The 17,939-nt window shown below is 48.9% G+C and overlaps 1 protein-coding gene across 20 annotated transcripts in view; it reads left to right on the top strand.

Annotated features, from left to right (window-relative positions):
* The window catches only part of LOC106591349 (tensin-1), a 185,378-nt gene that overhangs the window by 48,319 nt on the left and 119,120 nt on the right, over window positions 1-17,939 (top strand). The window contains exon 1 of one of the 20 annotated variants that reach the window (XM_045697911.2): window positions 1-602. This exon is cut by the window's left edge and continues 313 nt beyond it. The exons of the other annotated variants lie outside the window; for them this stretch is intronic. Within the exon in view, the coding sequence (XP_045553867.1) occupies window positions 507-602 (96 nt within the window). The 5' untranslated portion in view covers window positions 1-506. The remainder of the gene's footprint in view (window positions 603-17,939) is intronic. 20 annotated transcript variants of the gene reach the window in all.

Raw genomic sequence — 17,939 nt, 5'->3', positions numbered from 1 at the left:
AGACTGAGAAAGAGATACAGGCAGAGAGACCGACACACAGACAGACAGGTGGACAGACAGATGGACTGTTGGTGGCGTGTGATGCTGTGATTCCTAGTGGAATAGAAGGGTCTCCTCTGTATGGGACACTGTTGTAAGCCCTCATTAAGTTAACGAATTGGAGACAGACAGACAGACAGACAGACAGACAGACAGACAGACAGACAGACAGACAGACAGACAGACAGACAGACAGACAGACAGACAGACAGACAGACAGACAGACAGACAGACAGACAGACAGACAGACAGACAGACAGACAGACGGACAGCTCTCCGGTCGACTCGAAGGACCACCTCTCTTTCTGGGGTTTGGGATGCGCTGTTTCTGGGTGGACTAGGAGAAAGGTCTCCTCTCTTTCTTCCCCTCTCCTCCTCCTCTCCTGTCTTCCACGAGAGAGCGCTCAGTGAGGATCTGATCCTGGAGTGTAGAGAGAGACAGAGGGCCTGACGGGACGTGAGGCAGCATGGCTCGTCTCAACTGGTGCCTGGCCGCTGTCATCAGCTGGGGCAAGTTCCTCTTTTCCTGCTTCTTCCCCCTACGAGGGGCCAACAAAGACAAGGTAAGCCCGCACAATGAGGGGGATTGGGAGGGGGTCGGAGAGGGGGACTGGGAGGGGGTTGGAGAGGGGGATTGGGAGGGGGTTGGAGAGGGGGACTGGGAGGGGGTTGGAGAGGGGGTCGGGGAGGGGGACTGCGAGGAGGTCGGAGAGGGGGACTTGGAGGGGGACTGGGAGGGGGTCGGAGAGGGGGACTTGGAGGGGGACTGGGAGGGGGTCGGAGAGGGGAGCTGGAAGGGTGTTGGAAAGGGGGAGAAGACAGAACAAGTACAATGGAATCATGGAACCACATTTCTTATTTTATTATTTACACTTTACTTCGTCTGGTTCTTCATTTATTGCTTTTCACTGAGATCAGAACCTGTTACCAGAGAGATACCTGGTGAGATGAGAAGAGCAGGAGTCTAAAAAGGTGTTGTAGTTTGTTGTCCGTGTTTGTGCACCAGTATAATGGTCTTGGCGCTACACTGGCTTGAACATTGAGTAATATCTGTGTCAGCTAGCTAACCAGCTGGTGCGCCAGCACTACAGATTAGTTTAGCACAATTTCACACAGCACAGCTGCTGGTGTGTGGACTACACTACAGGTTGAGGAACAGTCAGTGGATGTTGCCCTTTAGCTCTGATTCAAGGTCAGTGTTGCTCTTCACCGCCAATGGTGAAGATTAAGATGGAGATAGAGAGGAACTGATCCTAGATTAGTGCTTAGGGGCAACTCACCCTTGGATCTGGAGAAATGGGGTGCTTGATGCAGACGTTACTCTGCTACCGTACCTGCGTGTCCCGATTCATAGTGTCACCTTGTACGACTGCAGAACAGAGCAGAACAAGGTTGGCATCTGCATTTAAGGTCTGTGTTCGCTAAAATAAAAATCGCTCAATCGCTGGCGTTTTACCAGCCATGTCATTTTATCTTTCGTTGCTTTTCGGGTCGGTATTTGTTCTTTATGGTTCGCTGGTTTTTCCAGTTCCGTAGTGGTTCGTATCTTGCAGGCGAATGTTTGGCAACAAAGGAAGAACGTATTTCCATGACTGATGCCGAATCTTTAGCGGTGCGTTGTGTTGATGGTTTCAGTCTTATTAGTCTGAATTGGACTGTGGTAATACAATGTCTTTGAGTGTCTGAATCACTGCACCACTCTTCTCTCTACCCCTTCTTCCCTCTCTCTTTCTCTATGTTATAGAGGATAATCAATCATGTGGTACAAGTCCCGTACGTCCAAACACAGTCTTTCATTACACACGATAGAAAGTGTGTATGTGTGTGTTCATGCGTGTGCATATGTATGTGCGAGTGTGTGTGTGTGTGTGTGTGCGTGTGTGTGTGTGTGTGTGTGTGTGCGTGTGTGCGCGAGTGTGTGTGTGTGTGTGTGTGTGTGTGTGTGTGTGTGTGTGTGTGTGTGTGTGCGCAAGTGTGTGCGAGTGTGTGCGAGTGTGTGTGTGTGTGTGTGTGTGTGTGTGAGTGTGTGCGAGTGTGTGTGTGTGTGTGTGTGTGTGTGTGTGTGTGTGTGTGTGTGTGTGTGGTGTGTGAGCCTGAGGTGATCTTCTGATGAATAGAGACGGGATCTTTTTCATAAGTGTTGTCTTTTGTCTCTCATCTTGTTCCCACCAGTGTTTCAGTGGGTAAAAGGCTGCTTTCAATGGCGGCTGGTGAACCGCAGGGCTAGTTATGTTTTGGTAGCACAAGCAGTTTTACGCATGAGCTGAACCAGCAGTCTTTTCTGATCTGTCTTCCCCAGTCATTAGCGTATGTGCTGTATTGTAGGTGCGCCAGTAGGGTTAGGAGTCCGTTTTTTTATGTCGTAGCTCGTTACCCAGTCCTGCGTCCCATCTTTTTTGATGAACTTTCTATTTCATTCAGTTGCCTTCATTTGTGTTCACTTTGAGCTATTACGATGTAGCAGTCAACATTACTCATCCTGAACTGCTGTGTCCCAATTTCTTTTCCCAATCATATTTTTCTGCAGACCTTGAAATGGAATGACCTCATAATAAGAGCAGTACATCGATGTGGATTTAGGCTGAGTAGTGCACTATGTAGGGAATAGGGTGCCATTTGGGACAAAGCATTAGCGTGAGTGGCTCTCCTCTCCAGCAGGCCAGGCTTGCCTCCCTGTATGAGCCCTGAGCACCTTCCCTGCAGCAGCTTGTTTTGTTCAGTAAGCCCTGGTGATGGGTAGGAGAGTTGGAGGAATAGAGGAATAGAGGAATGGAGGAATAGAGGAATAGAGGAATAGAGGAATAGAGGAATGGAGGAATGGAGGAATGGAGGATTAGAGGAATGGAGGAATGGAGGATTAGAGGAATGCAGGAATAGAGGAATAGAGGAATGGAGGAATGGAGGAATGCAGGAATAGAGGAATAGAGGAATGGAGGAATAGAGGAATAGAGGAATAGTGGAATAGAGGAATAGAGGAATGCACGAATGGAGGAATAGAGGAATGGAGGAATAGAGGAATGGAGGAATAGAGGAATGCAGGAATAGAGGAATGGAGGAATGGAGGATTAGAGGAATAGTGGAATAGAGGAATGGAGGAATGGAGGATTAGAGGAATGGAGGAATAGAGGAATGCAGGAATAGAGGAATAGAGAAATGGAGGAATGGAGGATTAGAGGAATGGAGAGATTGAGGATGGAGCTCTTGGGGTAAAGCTTAGTCTCCTGCCTACCTGTAGCGTACTGCTGCATGCCTGCTTTCTGCAATCCCCCATCCTCCTCCCCTTGTACCCACCTCCTCCTATCTGTACCCCCCTCCTCTCCTTGTACCCACCTCCCCCCCTCCTCCCCTTGTACCCACCTCCTCCTAGCTGTACCCCCCTCCTCCCCCTGTACCCCCTCGCCCTATCTGTACCCCGCTCCCCCCTCCTCCCCTTGTACCCACCTCCCCCATAGCTGTACCCCTCCTCCCTAGCTGCACCCCCCTCCACCCCCCCTGTATCCCCCTCCTCCTCCTGTACCCCCTCCTTCCTAGCTGCACCCCCCTCCACTCCCTGTATCCTCCTCCTCCCCCTGTGCCCCCTCCTCCCTAGCTGTAACCCCCCCTCCCTGAATCCCCCTCCTCCCTAGCTGTAACCCCCCCTCCCTGAATCCCCCTCCTCCCTAGCTGTAACCCCCCCTCCCTGTATCCCCCTCCTACCTAGCTGTAACCCCCCCTCCCTGAATCCCCCTCCTCCCTAGCTGTAACCCCCCCCCTCCCTGAATCCCCCTCCTCCCTAGCTGTAACCCCCCCTCCCTGTATCCCCCTCCTACCTAGCTGTAACCCCCCCTCCCTGAATCCCCCTCCTCCCTAGCTGTAACCCCCCCTCCCTGCCGCAGCTCCTTATCTCTATGTCCCCGCTCCCTCCTAACTCCCCTCCCACACACACAAGCACTGACACGCACACACTCAGGTGAGTGCACTCACACTTTGGCGCACTCACACGCACACAACACACACACACACACACACACACACACACACACACACACACACACACACACACACACACACACACACACACACACACACAGACCGACAATCCAGTGGTTCTCCACCAAAGCGTACATATGTCCTGGCTCCCTATTCCTACATATAACTGTCTATCAAGCTTTACCCTAATACCTTACCCCTGTACTTACTGTATCTTCTAACCCTCAAGGCACATGATACCCCCCTCCCTAATATAGGCTACATCCCTCTGGTTTATTTCAACAATAACACCCTGCCCCTTTCTTTACCCCCATGTGAATATGACTGTTTATTTCAACAGTAACACCCTGCCCCTTTCTTTACCCCCATGTGAATATGACTGTTTATTTCAACAGTAACACCCTGCCCCTTTCTTTACCCCCATGTGAATATGACTGTTTATTTCAACAGTAACACCCTGCCCCTTTCTTTACCCCCATGTGAATATGACTGTTTATTTCAACAGTAACACCCTGCCCCTTTCTTTACCCCCATGTGAATATGACTGTTTATTTCAACAGTAACACCCTGCCCCTTTCTTTACCCCCATGTGAATATGACTGTTTATTTCAACAGTAACACCCTGCCCCTTTCTTTACCCCCATGTGAATATGACTGTTTATTTCAACAGTAACACCCTGCCCCTTTCTTTACCCCCATGTGAATATGACTGTTTATTTCAACAGTAACACCCTGCCCCTTTCTTTACCCCCATGTGAATATGACTGTTTATTTCAACAGTAACACCCTGCCCCTTTCTTTACCCCCATGTGAATATGACTGTTTATTTCAACAGTAACACCCTACCCCTTTCTTTACCCCCATGTGAATATGACTGTTTATTTCACCATCCGTCTGTCTTCACTTCTCCTCCTACCACGATATACTGTGTAGTCCCTAGCCCCTATAGTCCCTAGTTCCTATAGCCCTAAGCCCCTAGCCTATAGCCCCTAGTCCCTATAGCCCTAAGCCTAGCCTATAGCCCCTATAGCCCCTATAGCCCCCTGTCCCTATAGCCCATAGCCCCTATAGCCCCCAGTCCCTATAGCCTGTAGCCCCTATAGCCCCCAGTCCTTATAGCCCTTAGCCCATAGCCCCTATAGCCATTAGCCCATAGCCCCTATAGCCCCCAGTCCCTATAGCCTGTAGCCCCTATAGCCCCAGTCCTTATAGCCCTTAGGCCATAGCCCTCAGTCCTTATAGCCCTTAGCCTATAGTCCCTATAGCCCCCAGTCCCTATAGACCTTTAGCCCATAGCCCCTAGTCCCTACAGCCCCCAGTCCTTATAGCCCTTAGCCCATAGCCCCTATAGCCCCCAGTCCCTATAGACCTTTAGCCCATAGCCCCTAGTCCCTACAGCCCCCAGTCCTTATAGCCCTTAGCCCATAGCCCCTATAACCCCCAGTCCCTATAGACCTTTAGCCCATAGCCCCTATAGCCCCTAGTCCCTACAGCCCCCAGTCCTTATAGCCCTTACATCAGTAACTGTTCCAATGCTACATCAGTAACTGTTCCAATGCTACATCAGTAACAGTTCCAATGCTACATCAGTAACTGTTCCAATGCTACATCAGTATCTGTTCCAATGCTACATCAGTAACAGTTCCAATGCTACATCAGTAACAGTTCCAATGCTACATCAGTAACAGTTCCAATGCTACATCAGTAACTGTTCCAATGCTACATCAGTAACTGTTCCAATGCTACATCAGTAACTGTTCCAATGCTACATCAGTAACTATTCCAATGCTACATCAGTAACTGTTCCAATGCTACATCAGTAACAGTTCCAATGCTACATCAGTAACAGTTCCAATGCTACATCAGTAACTGTTCCAATGCTACATCAGTAACTGTTCCAATGCTACATCAGTAACTGTTCCAATGCTACATCAGTAACTGTTCCAATGCTACATCAGTAACTGTTCCAATGCTACGTCAGTAACAGTTCCAAAGCTACGTCAGTAACAGTTCCAATGCTACATCAGTAACTGTTCCAATGCTACATCAGTAACTGTTCCAATGCTACATCAGTAACTGTTCCAATGCTACATCAGTAACTGTTCCAATGCTACATCAGTAACTGTTCCAATGCTACATCAGTAACAGTTCCAATGCTACATCAGTAACAGTTCCAATGCTACATCAGTAACAGTTCCAATGCTACATCAGTAACAGTTCCGATGCTACATCAGTAACAGTTCCAATGCTATATCAGTAACAGTCCTACAACAGAAAAAACGATATAGTTACATTCCAGCTCTGGATAAGAGCGTCTGCTAAATGACTAAAATGTAAATGTTAAGGAAATGGAACATATCTTAACATGAAACTGTAACTACAGTTGTAGCGGCATTCGGCGTTGGCTGTTAGTTTCAATCTCTCTGTCTCCACTTTCCCTCCTCTGTTTCTCTCCTTCATTTCTGATGGAGAGGGAGAACTTTGGGGACAGGCACAATGCAGAATGCTGCTTCTTCACTACACTGGCCCTGGTTTCCTTCCTACCGCAGGCAGTTTATCAGCCACTTCACCTCCACCCACCTATCCTCTCTCAGGACCCCACTCTGGGGAGCCACTGTATACTCCTGCAGGGTTTTATTCCAACCCAGAAATAGGCCTAGTAGGGCGGGAGCAAAACCCTGCACACCCAGTAGCTTTGGCAAAAATGTGTAACGTGTATAAAATCATTAAAATAGGTTGAACAACAAGATGTTGATGTCTGTGACGTGGCGCTGTTGGCTGTAGAGTGGGAGTGGAACAGTATGGCCCTCATAAAGGTGTTCTGTAGTCATGGCAACACTGCTCATACTAGTACCAGACAGTTGATTCTACTATGGAGGAGATGGGATGTGTGTGTACGTGTGTTTCTGTGTACTGTGTAGTAAGATTTATTTTTGCATGTCGGTATAGGCATGTGTTAATCCTGCATTGGCTCTCCTCTCCTCTCCTCCACCCCTGCTCCTCTCTCTTTCTCTCCCTCTCTCCTCTCTCTCCTCTGTACGATCCAAGCACTCCTCTCCACTCATTTAACTAATGTCCCCCAGGGTCGTAAATTCACCAAAGGCAAAAAACACAGGCAGCTAAAGGAGAAAAGGGTGATGGGGAACCTGTCAGATGAATAGGAGGCTTTTCTTCAAGGACCAGCTTGTCCAACGAATACATATCAGCTCCTCATACATTCCTGGTTATTTACCACACGTTGTAGATCTCTCAGCATTCACACACGTTTGAGTAATGTTCGTTTTGCGTTGTGTGAGCTGGATGATATCTGGCCGGGGATTTGCAGACTCGTCCCTTATGGCGAATGAATGCGTGGTAGCAGAGTGATGGATGTTTTGTTATTCCTGCGTTAAAGCGGTAATGTGATGGAATCTCCAGCCGAGGGAGATGAGACTGCAGCACCGCTGGAGCTGGAGCTGGAACTGGAGCTGGAGCTGGAGCTGGAACTGGAGCTGGAGCTGGAACTGGAACTGGAGATGGAGCTGTAGCTGTAGCTGGAACTGGAACTGGAGCTGTAGCTGGAACTGGAACTGGAACTGTAGCTGGAACTGGAGATTGACCTGGAACTGGAGCTGGACCTGGAGCTGGACCTGGAAATGGAACTGGAGCTGGAACTGGAGATGTACCTGGAACTGGAGCTGGAGCTGGAGCTGGACCTGGAACTGGAACTGGAACTGGAGCTGGAACTGGAGCTGGAGCTGGAGCTGTGGTTCAGTCTTCACTCTACTCCCAGGATGACAAAGTCTATATTCCACAGGGCACCCTATTCCCTATGTAGTGAACCACTTTTAATGGTCTCTGGTCAAAAGTAGTGCGCTATATAGGGAACAGGGTGCCATGTGGGACACAGTAAAATACTTATGTCTGTCCGAAATGACACCCTATTCCCTTGTAGTGCACTACTTTTGACCAGGGCCCATAGGTCTGCCATGGGGTCAGGGTTGGTGTCACATGTGCTCCCTCTCTGGCCTCTAGGTCACCAGGCTGCTCGTTATGGCGCACACCTGTCAACATCGTTACTCGCACCTGTGCGTCATCAGACTCACCTGGACTCCATCACCTCCCTGATTACCTGCCCTTTATATGTCACTCCTTTTGGTTCCTTCCCCAGTCGTCATTGTTTCTATTCCAGTGTCATGTCGGTGCGTTGTTTGTGTTTCTTGTTTTGTATTTAGTTGCGTTTATTTATTAAAACTCACTTCCTGAACTTGCTTCCTGACACTCAGCTCACACGCTACAGTTGGGCCTACCTAGCAACACCCTTACATGCTTCTGAGGGTCACTCTGAAAGGACATCTCTCTCTCTCTCTCTCTCTCTCTCTCTCTCTCTCTTTCTCTCTCTCATGGGCTTTATTGGCATGGGAAACATATGTTTACATTGCCAAAGCAAATGAAATACATAATCAAAAATGAACAGTAAAGATTACACTCACAAAAGTTTCAAGTGTCATATTATGGGTATGTACAATGTTAAAATGATGTGCAAATAGTTAAAGTACAAAAAGGAAAATAAATCAACATAAATATGGGTTGTATTTACAATGGGGATTGTTCTTCACTGATTGCCCTTGTCGGGACTTGACTGTAACATTCATTTGAAGACTGTTATTTATCTAATTAACTAACTATGTTTAATTGTTACCCGATTAAATGAATCATGTAACAATTAACTCATTAGGATCTGGGGCACCACGAGAGCGGTTCTTTAAAGAGTTACCATCTACTGAATTAAACTCTAAAGGTCTTTACCTATCACATCTATAAACAGTCAACCTATTAATCATAACCTCGTATCATATCATCATTCGGAACAGTCATAACCTTCTTGCATCTGCAAAAACCTTATGATTCAGTACCTCACAAATTGGTTTAATTATTTACTAGCTAATTAAATGGGAACACAGGATTAACATACACACTTCACACCGGTTACTGCCTTGAGACTTAATATGCTGAAAACAGGTCTCTAGTGGAATGACAACAACATGGCTGCTTGTTAATGAAGAGATGGAGAGGGAGAGAGAGAGGGACAGAGACACTTAACATTGGTACATTCAGAACTACTTTCACCGACAGAAACCATATACTTTGCACACGAACCACCGCCTGCTTTGAGTAATAAATCATGAATGTATTTATGTGAAATGCCTGGGTTTGCCGGGGATCTCTCGGTGGACAGGGCCACCTTGGAAAGGGGGTTGGGCTTTTTCGTGGCATGCTTGTAAGGCTCTGATTGTCCAAAAGTATTCCAACAAGTCTTCTGCTGTTGTCCTTCTTTGTAGTTGCCCGGTATCTGGTGACTTGTTGTGTAGGCCTGAACAGAACTACATAGTTTTTCTCCTTCCTTTCGCTCCTGAAGATGCTTCTTTGAAGATCGATGGTTCCCCAGTGGGGTGATGAGAGTAGCGTAATACAATGGTTTGAGAAGAGTAACAGGATGGTCCTATTTAAATTCACTTTCGAAGATACTTTACTTAGTACAGCTAATCAGCCGTACCAGTGATTGTCCAGGAGGTGAGATTATCTTCTCCACCACGTTTTGAGATTCAGTTCAAACCAATTTAAACGTGCCGCTGCATCTTCACGCTTTTCTGGTCTGATGTGTTTTTTCCTTAACTCATCATGTATACCTTTTGCCTGAAAGGGGCGGTTCTGGCAGGCTGACACGCTCTCTGACCTCAATTCGGGGAGGTGACTACTCACGGTGCAAAGTTATGGAAAATAATTATCTCTTATAGCTTCTCACATCACATCATTTTTCATACTACATGCACAACGCGTAGTATGGAAACTTCATATATGTAGTGCGTATACTTTCCAAGTTACAGTATTTCCTTTATAACATTTTTAATGACATCACAAAATAACAAACAAAAATGACATTAGAGTTCTATAGATCGCCTCTGACCATTCCCCACGTTCTACATTAGAAATATTGTTCCAGTATTCTCTTTTGAACTTGTTAGATTTTCAGCGGGAAAAGGTCTGTTGAGACAAAGCACATTCCTTTGGTGAATTTGGAGAGCACAGGCCTGGGTCTTCTCCGTTGATTTACAACAGGACTAGAGTTGTTAATCCCCATGAGTTTCTTCCTTCCCCCTCTACGGGTGAGAGGGGGTCTGATTGAAGTTATTAATTGCGAACCTGATCTGACATATTTGGATTCTCGTGGACAGTCATGACACCCTTTTCTTGTGGAAACAGGTCACAAATCTTGCTGCTGTGATGGCACACTGTTGTATTTCACCCAATATATTTTATCAAAATTGAAATTGTTTTTGAATTCTTTGTGGGTCTGTCTAATCTGAGGGAATATGTGTCTCTAATATGGTCATACATTTGGCAGGAGGTTAGGAAGTGCAGCTCAGTTTCCACCTCATTTTGTCTGCCTACAGCAGTCTCTCTCAATAGCAAGGCTATGCTCACTGAATCTGTATATAGTAAAAGCTTTCCTTAAGTTTGGGTCAGTCACAGTGGTAAGGTATTCTGCCACTGTGTACTCTATTCAAATAGCATTCCAGTTTGTTCTCTCTCTCTCTCTCTCTCTCTCTCTCTCTCTCTCTCTCTCTCTCTCTCTCTGAGAGGGATAGAACACACACACATGTCCCAGAAGGAGATGAAAAGGCTTTTCTCTGTGTGTGTGTGTGTGTGTGTGTGTGTGTGTGTGTGTGTGTGTGTGTGTGTGTGTGTGTGTGTGTGTGTGTGTGTGTGTGTGTGTGTGTGTGTGTGTGTGTGTGTGGAGACTTGGTGTGTGTGTGTGTCTCTTTGTCTTTATAATCTATATTGATTTGACAGAGCCAGGACAAAGCCACCTAGAGAGAGAGAGACATACATGGACTAAGTCTTTCCCTCACAAGCAATAGCTAAAGTGTGTGTGCATGTGTGTGTGGGTGTGTGTGTGGGTGTGTGTGTGGGTATGTGTGTGGGTGTGTAGCGCACCCTACCACTGCCAGTGTCTGCAGTGATCAGCGGGACAGCAGAACGTGGGAGGAGTAGAAGCTAAAAGAGAATGAGTTAGTAAACGAGGCAGAGGGGAAATTGGAAATGTGACTGTATTTAATGTATTGTGGCTTTGCTTTGAGTCACGTTTCAACCTTGAGACTCCACAGTTCTGTCTTTCAATGGAGTCAGTAGAAACCTTTTCAGAAACACTCTGTAACACAGGGACATAGACCTGGGCCTGTATCCACAAAGCCTCTCAGAGGAGGAGCACTGATCTAGGATCAGTTTTTAGATCATAATGAATATTGTTATGTCGACAGGGTGGACCTGATCTTAGATCAGCGCTCCTATTCTGAGATGCTTAATGAATACGGGTCCTGCTCAGTGCACACAGCCAGCAGTTCAGCATTAGTCTGTCTGTAGACAGTAGTTTGGTCTAACAGCAGTGGGAGAAGAGGAAGATTGGAGAGGAACTGTTCCTGTTGTGGTACTACCAGAAAAATGAAGAGAGAGAGAGAGAGAGAATAATTGATCTAACAAAACATTGAATAGAGTGTGATACTAAACATGAGGAGAATACTTAAAGTCATTTCCACTAGAGGCTGCTGTGAACATGGTCTAGACTTTAGACAGGCGCTCAGTGGTTATCCAAGTAGAAGTAGCCCCTTAGCCCAGACCCAGGATCAGATTAACCAACCACAACTTCCTAACTGTAACCATTAGGAATAGGTAGAAATTACCAAAAAAATGGTTAATGTCATAAGTTGGGGTTTATGGTAGAATCTGATCCTAGAACTGTGTTTAGGGATAACTTCTACTTTGTTCTAATCATTACAGACTTAACTAGAAAGGAGGACGGGCATCTTAAATGACTCGAACGGCATTAACGGAATGGCAGCCATTATCCTTCCCTCACCAGCCTCCTGTGATATATTGGCTGTGTCAGGTTCTCCATAGTCATGGAGATGTCTATCTGAGTGATGAAAAGCAACAGGGATCAATAGCAACACTCAGAAAAAGGTTTGCTCTGAATAAATTGGCCCTGCGCCCTGTGGGGATCAGGTTGCTGCATTGATGTGATGTGTATTCATCACTAATATAATGCTGATACAACACTGATGGGGCACTGATGCTGTGTGTGTGTGTGTGTGTGTGTGTGTGTGTGTGTGTGTGTGTGTGTGTGTGTGTGTGTGTGTGTGTGTGTGTGTGTGTGTGTGTGTGTGTGTGTGTGTGTGTGTGTGTGTGTGTGTGTGTGTGTGTGTGTGTGTGTGGGGGGGGGCGCAGCAGCCACCTCCACTCATCAGTTGGAATATCTCTGCCTCATCATTCTTGGCGACCCACTATCGGCATTGTCACATCGTCAATGCTGCCACACAGTCAGAGCATTCAGGTCAACACAGTCACTACCTCTCTGAACATTCACTTACTGCTGACCCATTACAACTGATCCTCTGTTTACCTCATAGTGGACAGGTGACGACTGGGCTTGGGAGAGCTGATCCTAGATCAGATGGAAGGTAACCACAGCAAACAGGAAGTCAGGGAGAGGGTATGTGTGAAAAGCTCTATTGTAGCCTACATGGATTCCTCCAGCACTGAGGCAGGATGTGTCTGTGGGACTCACTGAGAGGACAAAGCAGTGGTGTTGGTGTTGAACCAGCAGTACTTTTCCACCAGCGCAGCATAGGCCTGAGGTAACAATATGGTACTGATCGCTTGTCTTTTATAGAAGGGAGTAGGGACCATAGAATAAGAGGTGACTCCCCATGCTGTCAAACTGTGAGGGGGTAAGGAAATGGAGGAGGAGAGGAGAGGAGGAGAGGGGGGAAAGAAGAGAGGAGAGAGGAGAGGAAAGAGAAAGGAGAGTAGAGAGGGAGAAGAGCGGAAGCAAATAAAAGATTCAAGTGACATTAGCACAGACATGAGCGAGCATGCTTGCAGGAGGAGGAGAGAAGAGATGGAGGGAAAGAGAGAGAGGTGAAACATGGAAAGAAGGGAAGGAGTGGTGTGCATGGGATGAATGAATAGAGGAGTGTGTGAGCGAGGGAGAGAGAAGTGGAGCAGGGGCTAAGAGGGAATATTTGAAGAAGGGGAAGAAAATGAAAGGCAGACAGACACCTCCTCTCTCCCTCCTTCCCTCATGTGAGTCATGTTGCCTTATACATATTACTCCTGAGAGCTTAGTGTCTTTCTGAGGGAACGAGGGATAGTGGAGAGAGAGAGAGAGAGAGAGAGAGAGTGGAGAGAGAGAGAGAGGAGGAGAGTGGAGAGAGAGAGAGAGAAGAAAGAGAGGAGGAGAGCGAGAGAGGAGGAGAGAGAGAGAGAGAGAGAGAGAGAGTGGAGAGAGTGGAGAGAGAGAGAGGAGGAGAGTGGAGAGAGAGAGAGAGGAAAGAGAGGAGGAGAGCGAGAGAGGAGGAGAGTGGAGAGAGAGGAGGAGAGCGAGAGAGAGAGCGAGAGAGAGAGGAGAGAGAGAGAGAGAGAGAGTGGAGAGAGAGAGATGAGGAGAGTGGAGAGAGAGAGAGAGAGAGAGAGAGAGAGAGAGGAAAGAGAGAGGAGGAGAGCGAGAGAGGAGGAGAGAGAGAGAGAGAGAGAGAGAAAGGAGAGAGTGGAGAGAGAGCGAGGAAAGAGAGAGGAGGCGTGGAGAGAGAGAGGAGGTGAGAGTGGAGAGAGGTGAGAGTGGAGAGAGAGAGAGAGAGAGAGAGAGTGGAGAGAGAGAGAGGAGGAGAGTGGAGAGAGAGAGAGAGAGAGAGGAAAGAGAGAGGAGGAGAGCGAGAGAGGAGGAGAGTGGAGAGAGAGAGAGAGAGAGAGAGAGAGGAGAGAGAGAGAGAGAGAGTGGAGAGAGAGAGATGAGGAGAGTGGATAGAGAGAGGGGAAAGAGAGAGGAGGAGAGCGAGAGAGGAGGAGAGAGAGAGAGAGAGGAGAGAGTGGAGAGAGAGCGAGGAAAGAGAGAGGAGGCGTGGAGAGAGAGAGGAGGCGAGAGTGGAGAGAGGAGAGAGTGGAGAGAGACAGAGAGAGAGACTGAGCGAGAGAGAGATAGAGAAGGAGAGAGAGAGAGAGAATGAGAGAGTGGAGAGAGAGAGACAGAGAGAGACTGAGGGAGAGAGAGAGGAGGCTTGGAGAGAGAGAGGGACCAAGAGACTGAGTGAGAGAGAGGAGAGAGTGGAGAGAGAGACACAAAGAGACTGAGGGAGAGAGAGAGAGAGGAGGCGTGGAGAGAGAGAGGGACCAAGAGACTGAGCGAGAGAGAGAGAGAGAGAGAGAAGGAGAGTGGAGAGAGAGAGGGAGTGAGTGAGTGAAAAAAAGAAAAACGGAGAGTGAAGTAAAGAGAGTGCAAAAGAGAGAGAAGCAGAAGGGTGAAGGAGACTGCCTGACTGAAAGTATCAGAGTAGTAACAGCAGCAGTTCTCTCTCTGCCTGTCTGCTGCCTGTCTGCTGCCTGTCTGCTGCCTGTCTGCTGCCTGTCTGCTGCCTGGCACGGAATGGTGTCACACAATCCAATCTGGAGTCGTTGGGAATTGTACTTGGGTATACTCTGGAATTCTGTGTTGAGTCCAGTGGAAGTGTGATTTTTCCAGGATGCCCTCTATCTCTCTGTGTGTGCCGTTGGTTTTGTCCGGAGGAGCACGGACATGGGTCTGCCTGTCCTGCATGTTCTGGGTAAGCACTAAAGGCTTAGTGGTATGGGTGAGGGGTCTGGGCGAGGATGAGAGATGAGGGGTGATAGGGTTCTGGGTGAGACATGCAATCTTTTGGGGGGCCAAAAGTATTTTTTGATTTTTATTTTATCCTGTATTCCTCCTCCCTTTGAGAGGTGATATTTTTTATTAATTCGGATTGCCACTCAAATCTCCCATATTCTGTGACTTACTCCTGCATGGGAGAAGCCGTGCTTCACAGCACTGTATCTTCAGTAACAGCAGCCTTGAATCCTACTCTCTCTGCTGGTGTAGTTGATGTTCTGCCATGTGGTGGTTAGGGTTAGGGTTAGGGTTAGGGTTTGGGTTAGTGGTGGTTTGCATCTATGTTCCCTGCCTTTTAACAGTGTCTGTCCATGCTGGATGCTGGCAAGGCCTACCGATATTTCTGGGTTGTCCTGCGTAATTTTATTTTCTGCTGTGCCTTCCTTTAAAAAATGTTTATTTTGGTCCTGTTTCACACATGTGCAAGTGTGAAATGTATTATTTTTATTTTTTTACATATCCCCCCTTCCCCTTTCCCTAGCCCCTTCCCCCTTCCCCCTTCCCTAGCCCCTCCCCTTTCCCCCTTCCCTAGCCCCTTCCCCCTTCCCCCTTCCCTAGCCCCTTCCCCCTTCCCCCTTCCCTAGCCCCTTCCCCTTTCCCCCTTCCCTAGCCCCTTCCCCCTTCCCCCTTCCCCCTTCCCTAGCCCCTTCCCCCTTCCCCCTTCCCTAGCCCCTTCCCCCTTCCCCCTTCCCTAGCCCCTTCCCCCTTCCCCCTTCCCTAGCCCCTTCCCCCTTCCCCCTTCCCTAGCCCCTTCCCCTTTCCCCCTTCCCTAGCCCCTTCCCCCTTCCCCCTTCCCTAGCCCCTTCCCCTTTCCCCCTTCCCTAGCCCCTTCCCCCTTCCCCCTTCCCCCTTCCCTAGCCCCTTCCCCCTTCCCTAGCCCCTTCCCCCTTCCCCCTTCCCTAGCCCCTTCCCCCTTCCCTAGCCCCTTCCCCCTTCCCTAGCCCCTTCCCCCTTCCCCCTTCCCCCTTCCCTAGCCCCTTCCCCCTTCCCTAGCCTCTATCCCCTGTCCCCTTTCCCCTTCCCTAGCCCCTGTCTCCTTCCCCCTTCCCTAGCCTCTAGCCCCTGTCCCCTTCCCCCTTCCCTAGCCTCTAGCCCCTGTCCCCTTCCCCCTTCCCTAGCCTCTATCCCCTGTCCCCTTCCCCCTTCCCTAGCCCCTGCCTCCTTCCCCCTTCCCTAGCCTCTAGCCCCTGTCCCCTTCCCTAGCCCCTAGTCCCTGTCCCTGTCCCCTTCCCTAGCCTCTAGCCCCTGTCCCCTTCCCTAGCCTCTAGCCCCTGTCCCCTTCCCCCTTCCCTAGCCCCTGTCCCCTTCCCCCTTCCCTAGCCTCTGGCCCCTGTCCCCTTCCCTCTTCCCTAGCCTCTATCCCCTGTCCCCTTCCCCCTCCCTAGCCCCTGTCTCCTTCCCCCTTCCCTAGCCTCTAGCCCCTGTTCCCTTTCCCCTTCCCTAGCCTCTAGCCCCTGTCCCCTTCCCCCTTCCCTAGCCTCTGGCCCCTGTACCCTTCCCCCTTCCCTGTCCCCTTTCCCCCTTCCCTAGCCTCTGGCCCCTGTCCCCTTCCCCCTTCCCTAGCTTCTAGCCCCTGTCCCCTTCCCCCTTCCCTAGCCCCTGTCTCCTTCCCCCTTCCCTAGCCTCTGACCCCTGTCCCCTTCCCCCTTCCCTAGCCCCTGTCCCCTTCCCCCTTCCCTAGCCTCTAGCCCCTGTCCCCTTCCCCCTTCCCTAGCCCCTGTCCCCTTCCCCCTTCCCCCTTCCCTAGCCCCTGTCCCCTTCCCCCTTCCCTAGCCTCTAGCCCCTGTCCCCTTCCCCCTTCCCTAGCCCCTGTCCCCTTCCCTAGCCTCTAGCCCCTGTCCCCTTCCCCCTGCCCCTAGCCCTTAGCCCCTAGCCTAGCCCCTGTCCCCTTTCCCCTGTTCCTAGCCCTTAGCCCCTAGCCTAGCCCCTGTCCCCTTTCCCCTGTTCCTAGCCCCAGTCCCCTTCCCCCTGCCCCTAGTCTAGGTCCTAGCCCCTGTCCCCTGTTCCTAGCCCCAGCCGCTGCCCCCTGTCCCTAGTCCCAGCCCCTGTCCCCTGCCCATTCCACCGCTTACCACCTGACTGTGGCTGTATGGAGACTATGGTGCATCCCAAATGGCACCCTATTCCCTTTATAGTGTACTACTTCTCAAATGTAGTGCACTATATAGGCAATATGGTGCTATTTGGGATGCACCTTATATATGAGCTCCAGAGCTGTATTCCAGGATGCCAGGTTGGAAGGTTGTTCAATCTAAAATGATATAGTAGATACAGTAGGTAATGATGCAGCCTATATGGATATCCTGTATGTGTTAATGTGTTCAATATATACCTGATCTATTCTGTTATAGCTATAATGGATATCCTGTATATATCATTGAAGCATAAAATGACTTTTCCTGTAACAGCAACCACTGCCCCTGTTTGGACTGAAAATACACAGTGTGTGTGTGTGTAGCTGAGAGGAAGGTATTGTGTTGTCTGAGAGACAGACAGGCATGGCGGGAGAGGAGAGGGAAGGAGGGATATGGAAAAAAGGGGGGAATAAAAGGAGAGAGAAGAGCACAGCTGTTCATCGTGCAGAGTAAGACGTGACGCGGCATGAGAGCCTGAGGAGGAGGAGAAAAAAGCCAAAGAGAGAAAAAGCTGTGGTTGGTATGGAGGATGACATCCTAGAACCAAGCCTGGGTTCTAAGAATGTTCTTTAAATACACACTATTAATAATGCATGGGGGCTCTCTCTGCGGAGACGGGGGAACGTTGGATTTGACCACATGCTAACGGAATCTGCCACAAATAGCAACCGGCATTAGCCGAATGCTAAGTACATCTCCGATGTGCTGTAAAGCTCTCCGAGGAACACTGTTCTGCTAAGCACATGCAAATCTGTAATCATAACATGCTAGAATAGATTCGATTCAGGTGTTACTACATTCCAGATGTTCACTTCAAACCAACCTCCCTAACAATAGAGGAAGTTAAGACACAATGTTTATCCTACAATAGAATGTTTCAGAGAGACACACTATTAGAAAAAAGGGTTCCAAAGGGATTATGCGGCTGTCCCATAGGAGAACCCTTTTTGGTTCCAGGTAGAACTCTTTTGGGTTCCATGTAGAACCCTCTGTGGGAAGGGTTCCACATGGAACCTAAAAGAGTTCTACCTGGAACCAAAAGGGTTCTACCTGGAACCAAAGTGGGTTCTTCTAAG

This window comes from Salmo salar, chromosome 16 (assembly GCF_965601325.2).
Source record: "Salmo salar chromosome 16, fSalSal1, whole genome shotgun sequence".
Classification (NCBI taxonomy): Eukaryota; Metazoa; Chordata; class Actinopteri; order Salmoniformes; family Salmonidae; genus Salmo; species Salmo salar.
This window is presented reverse-complemented; position numbering and strand designations above follow the sequence as displayed.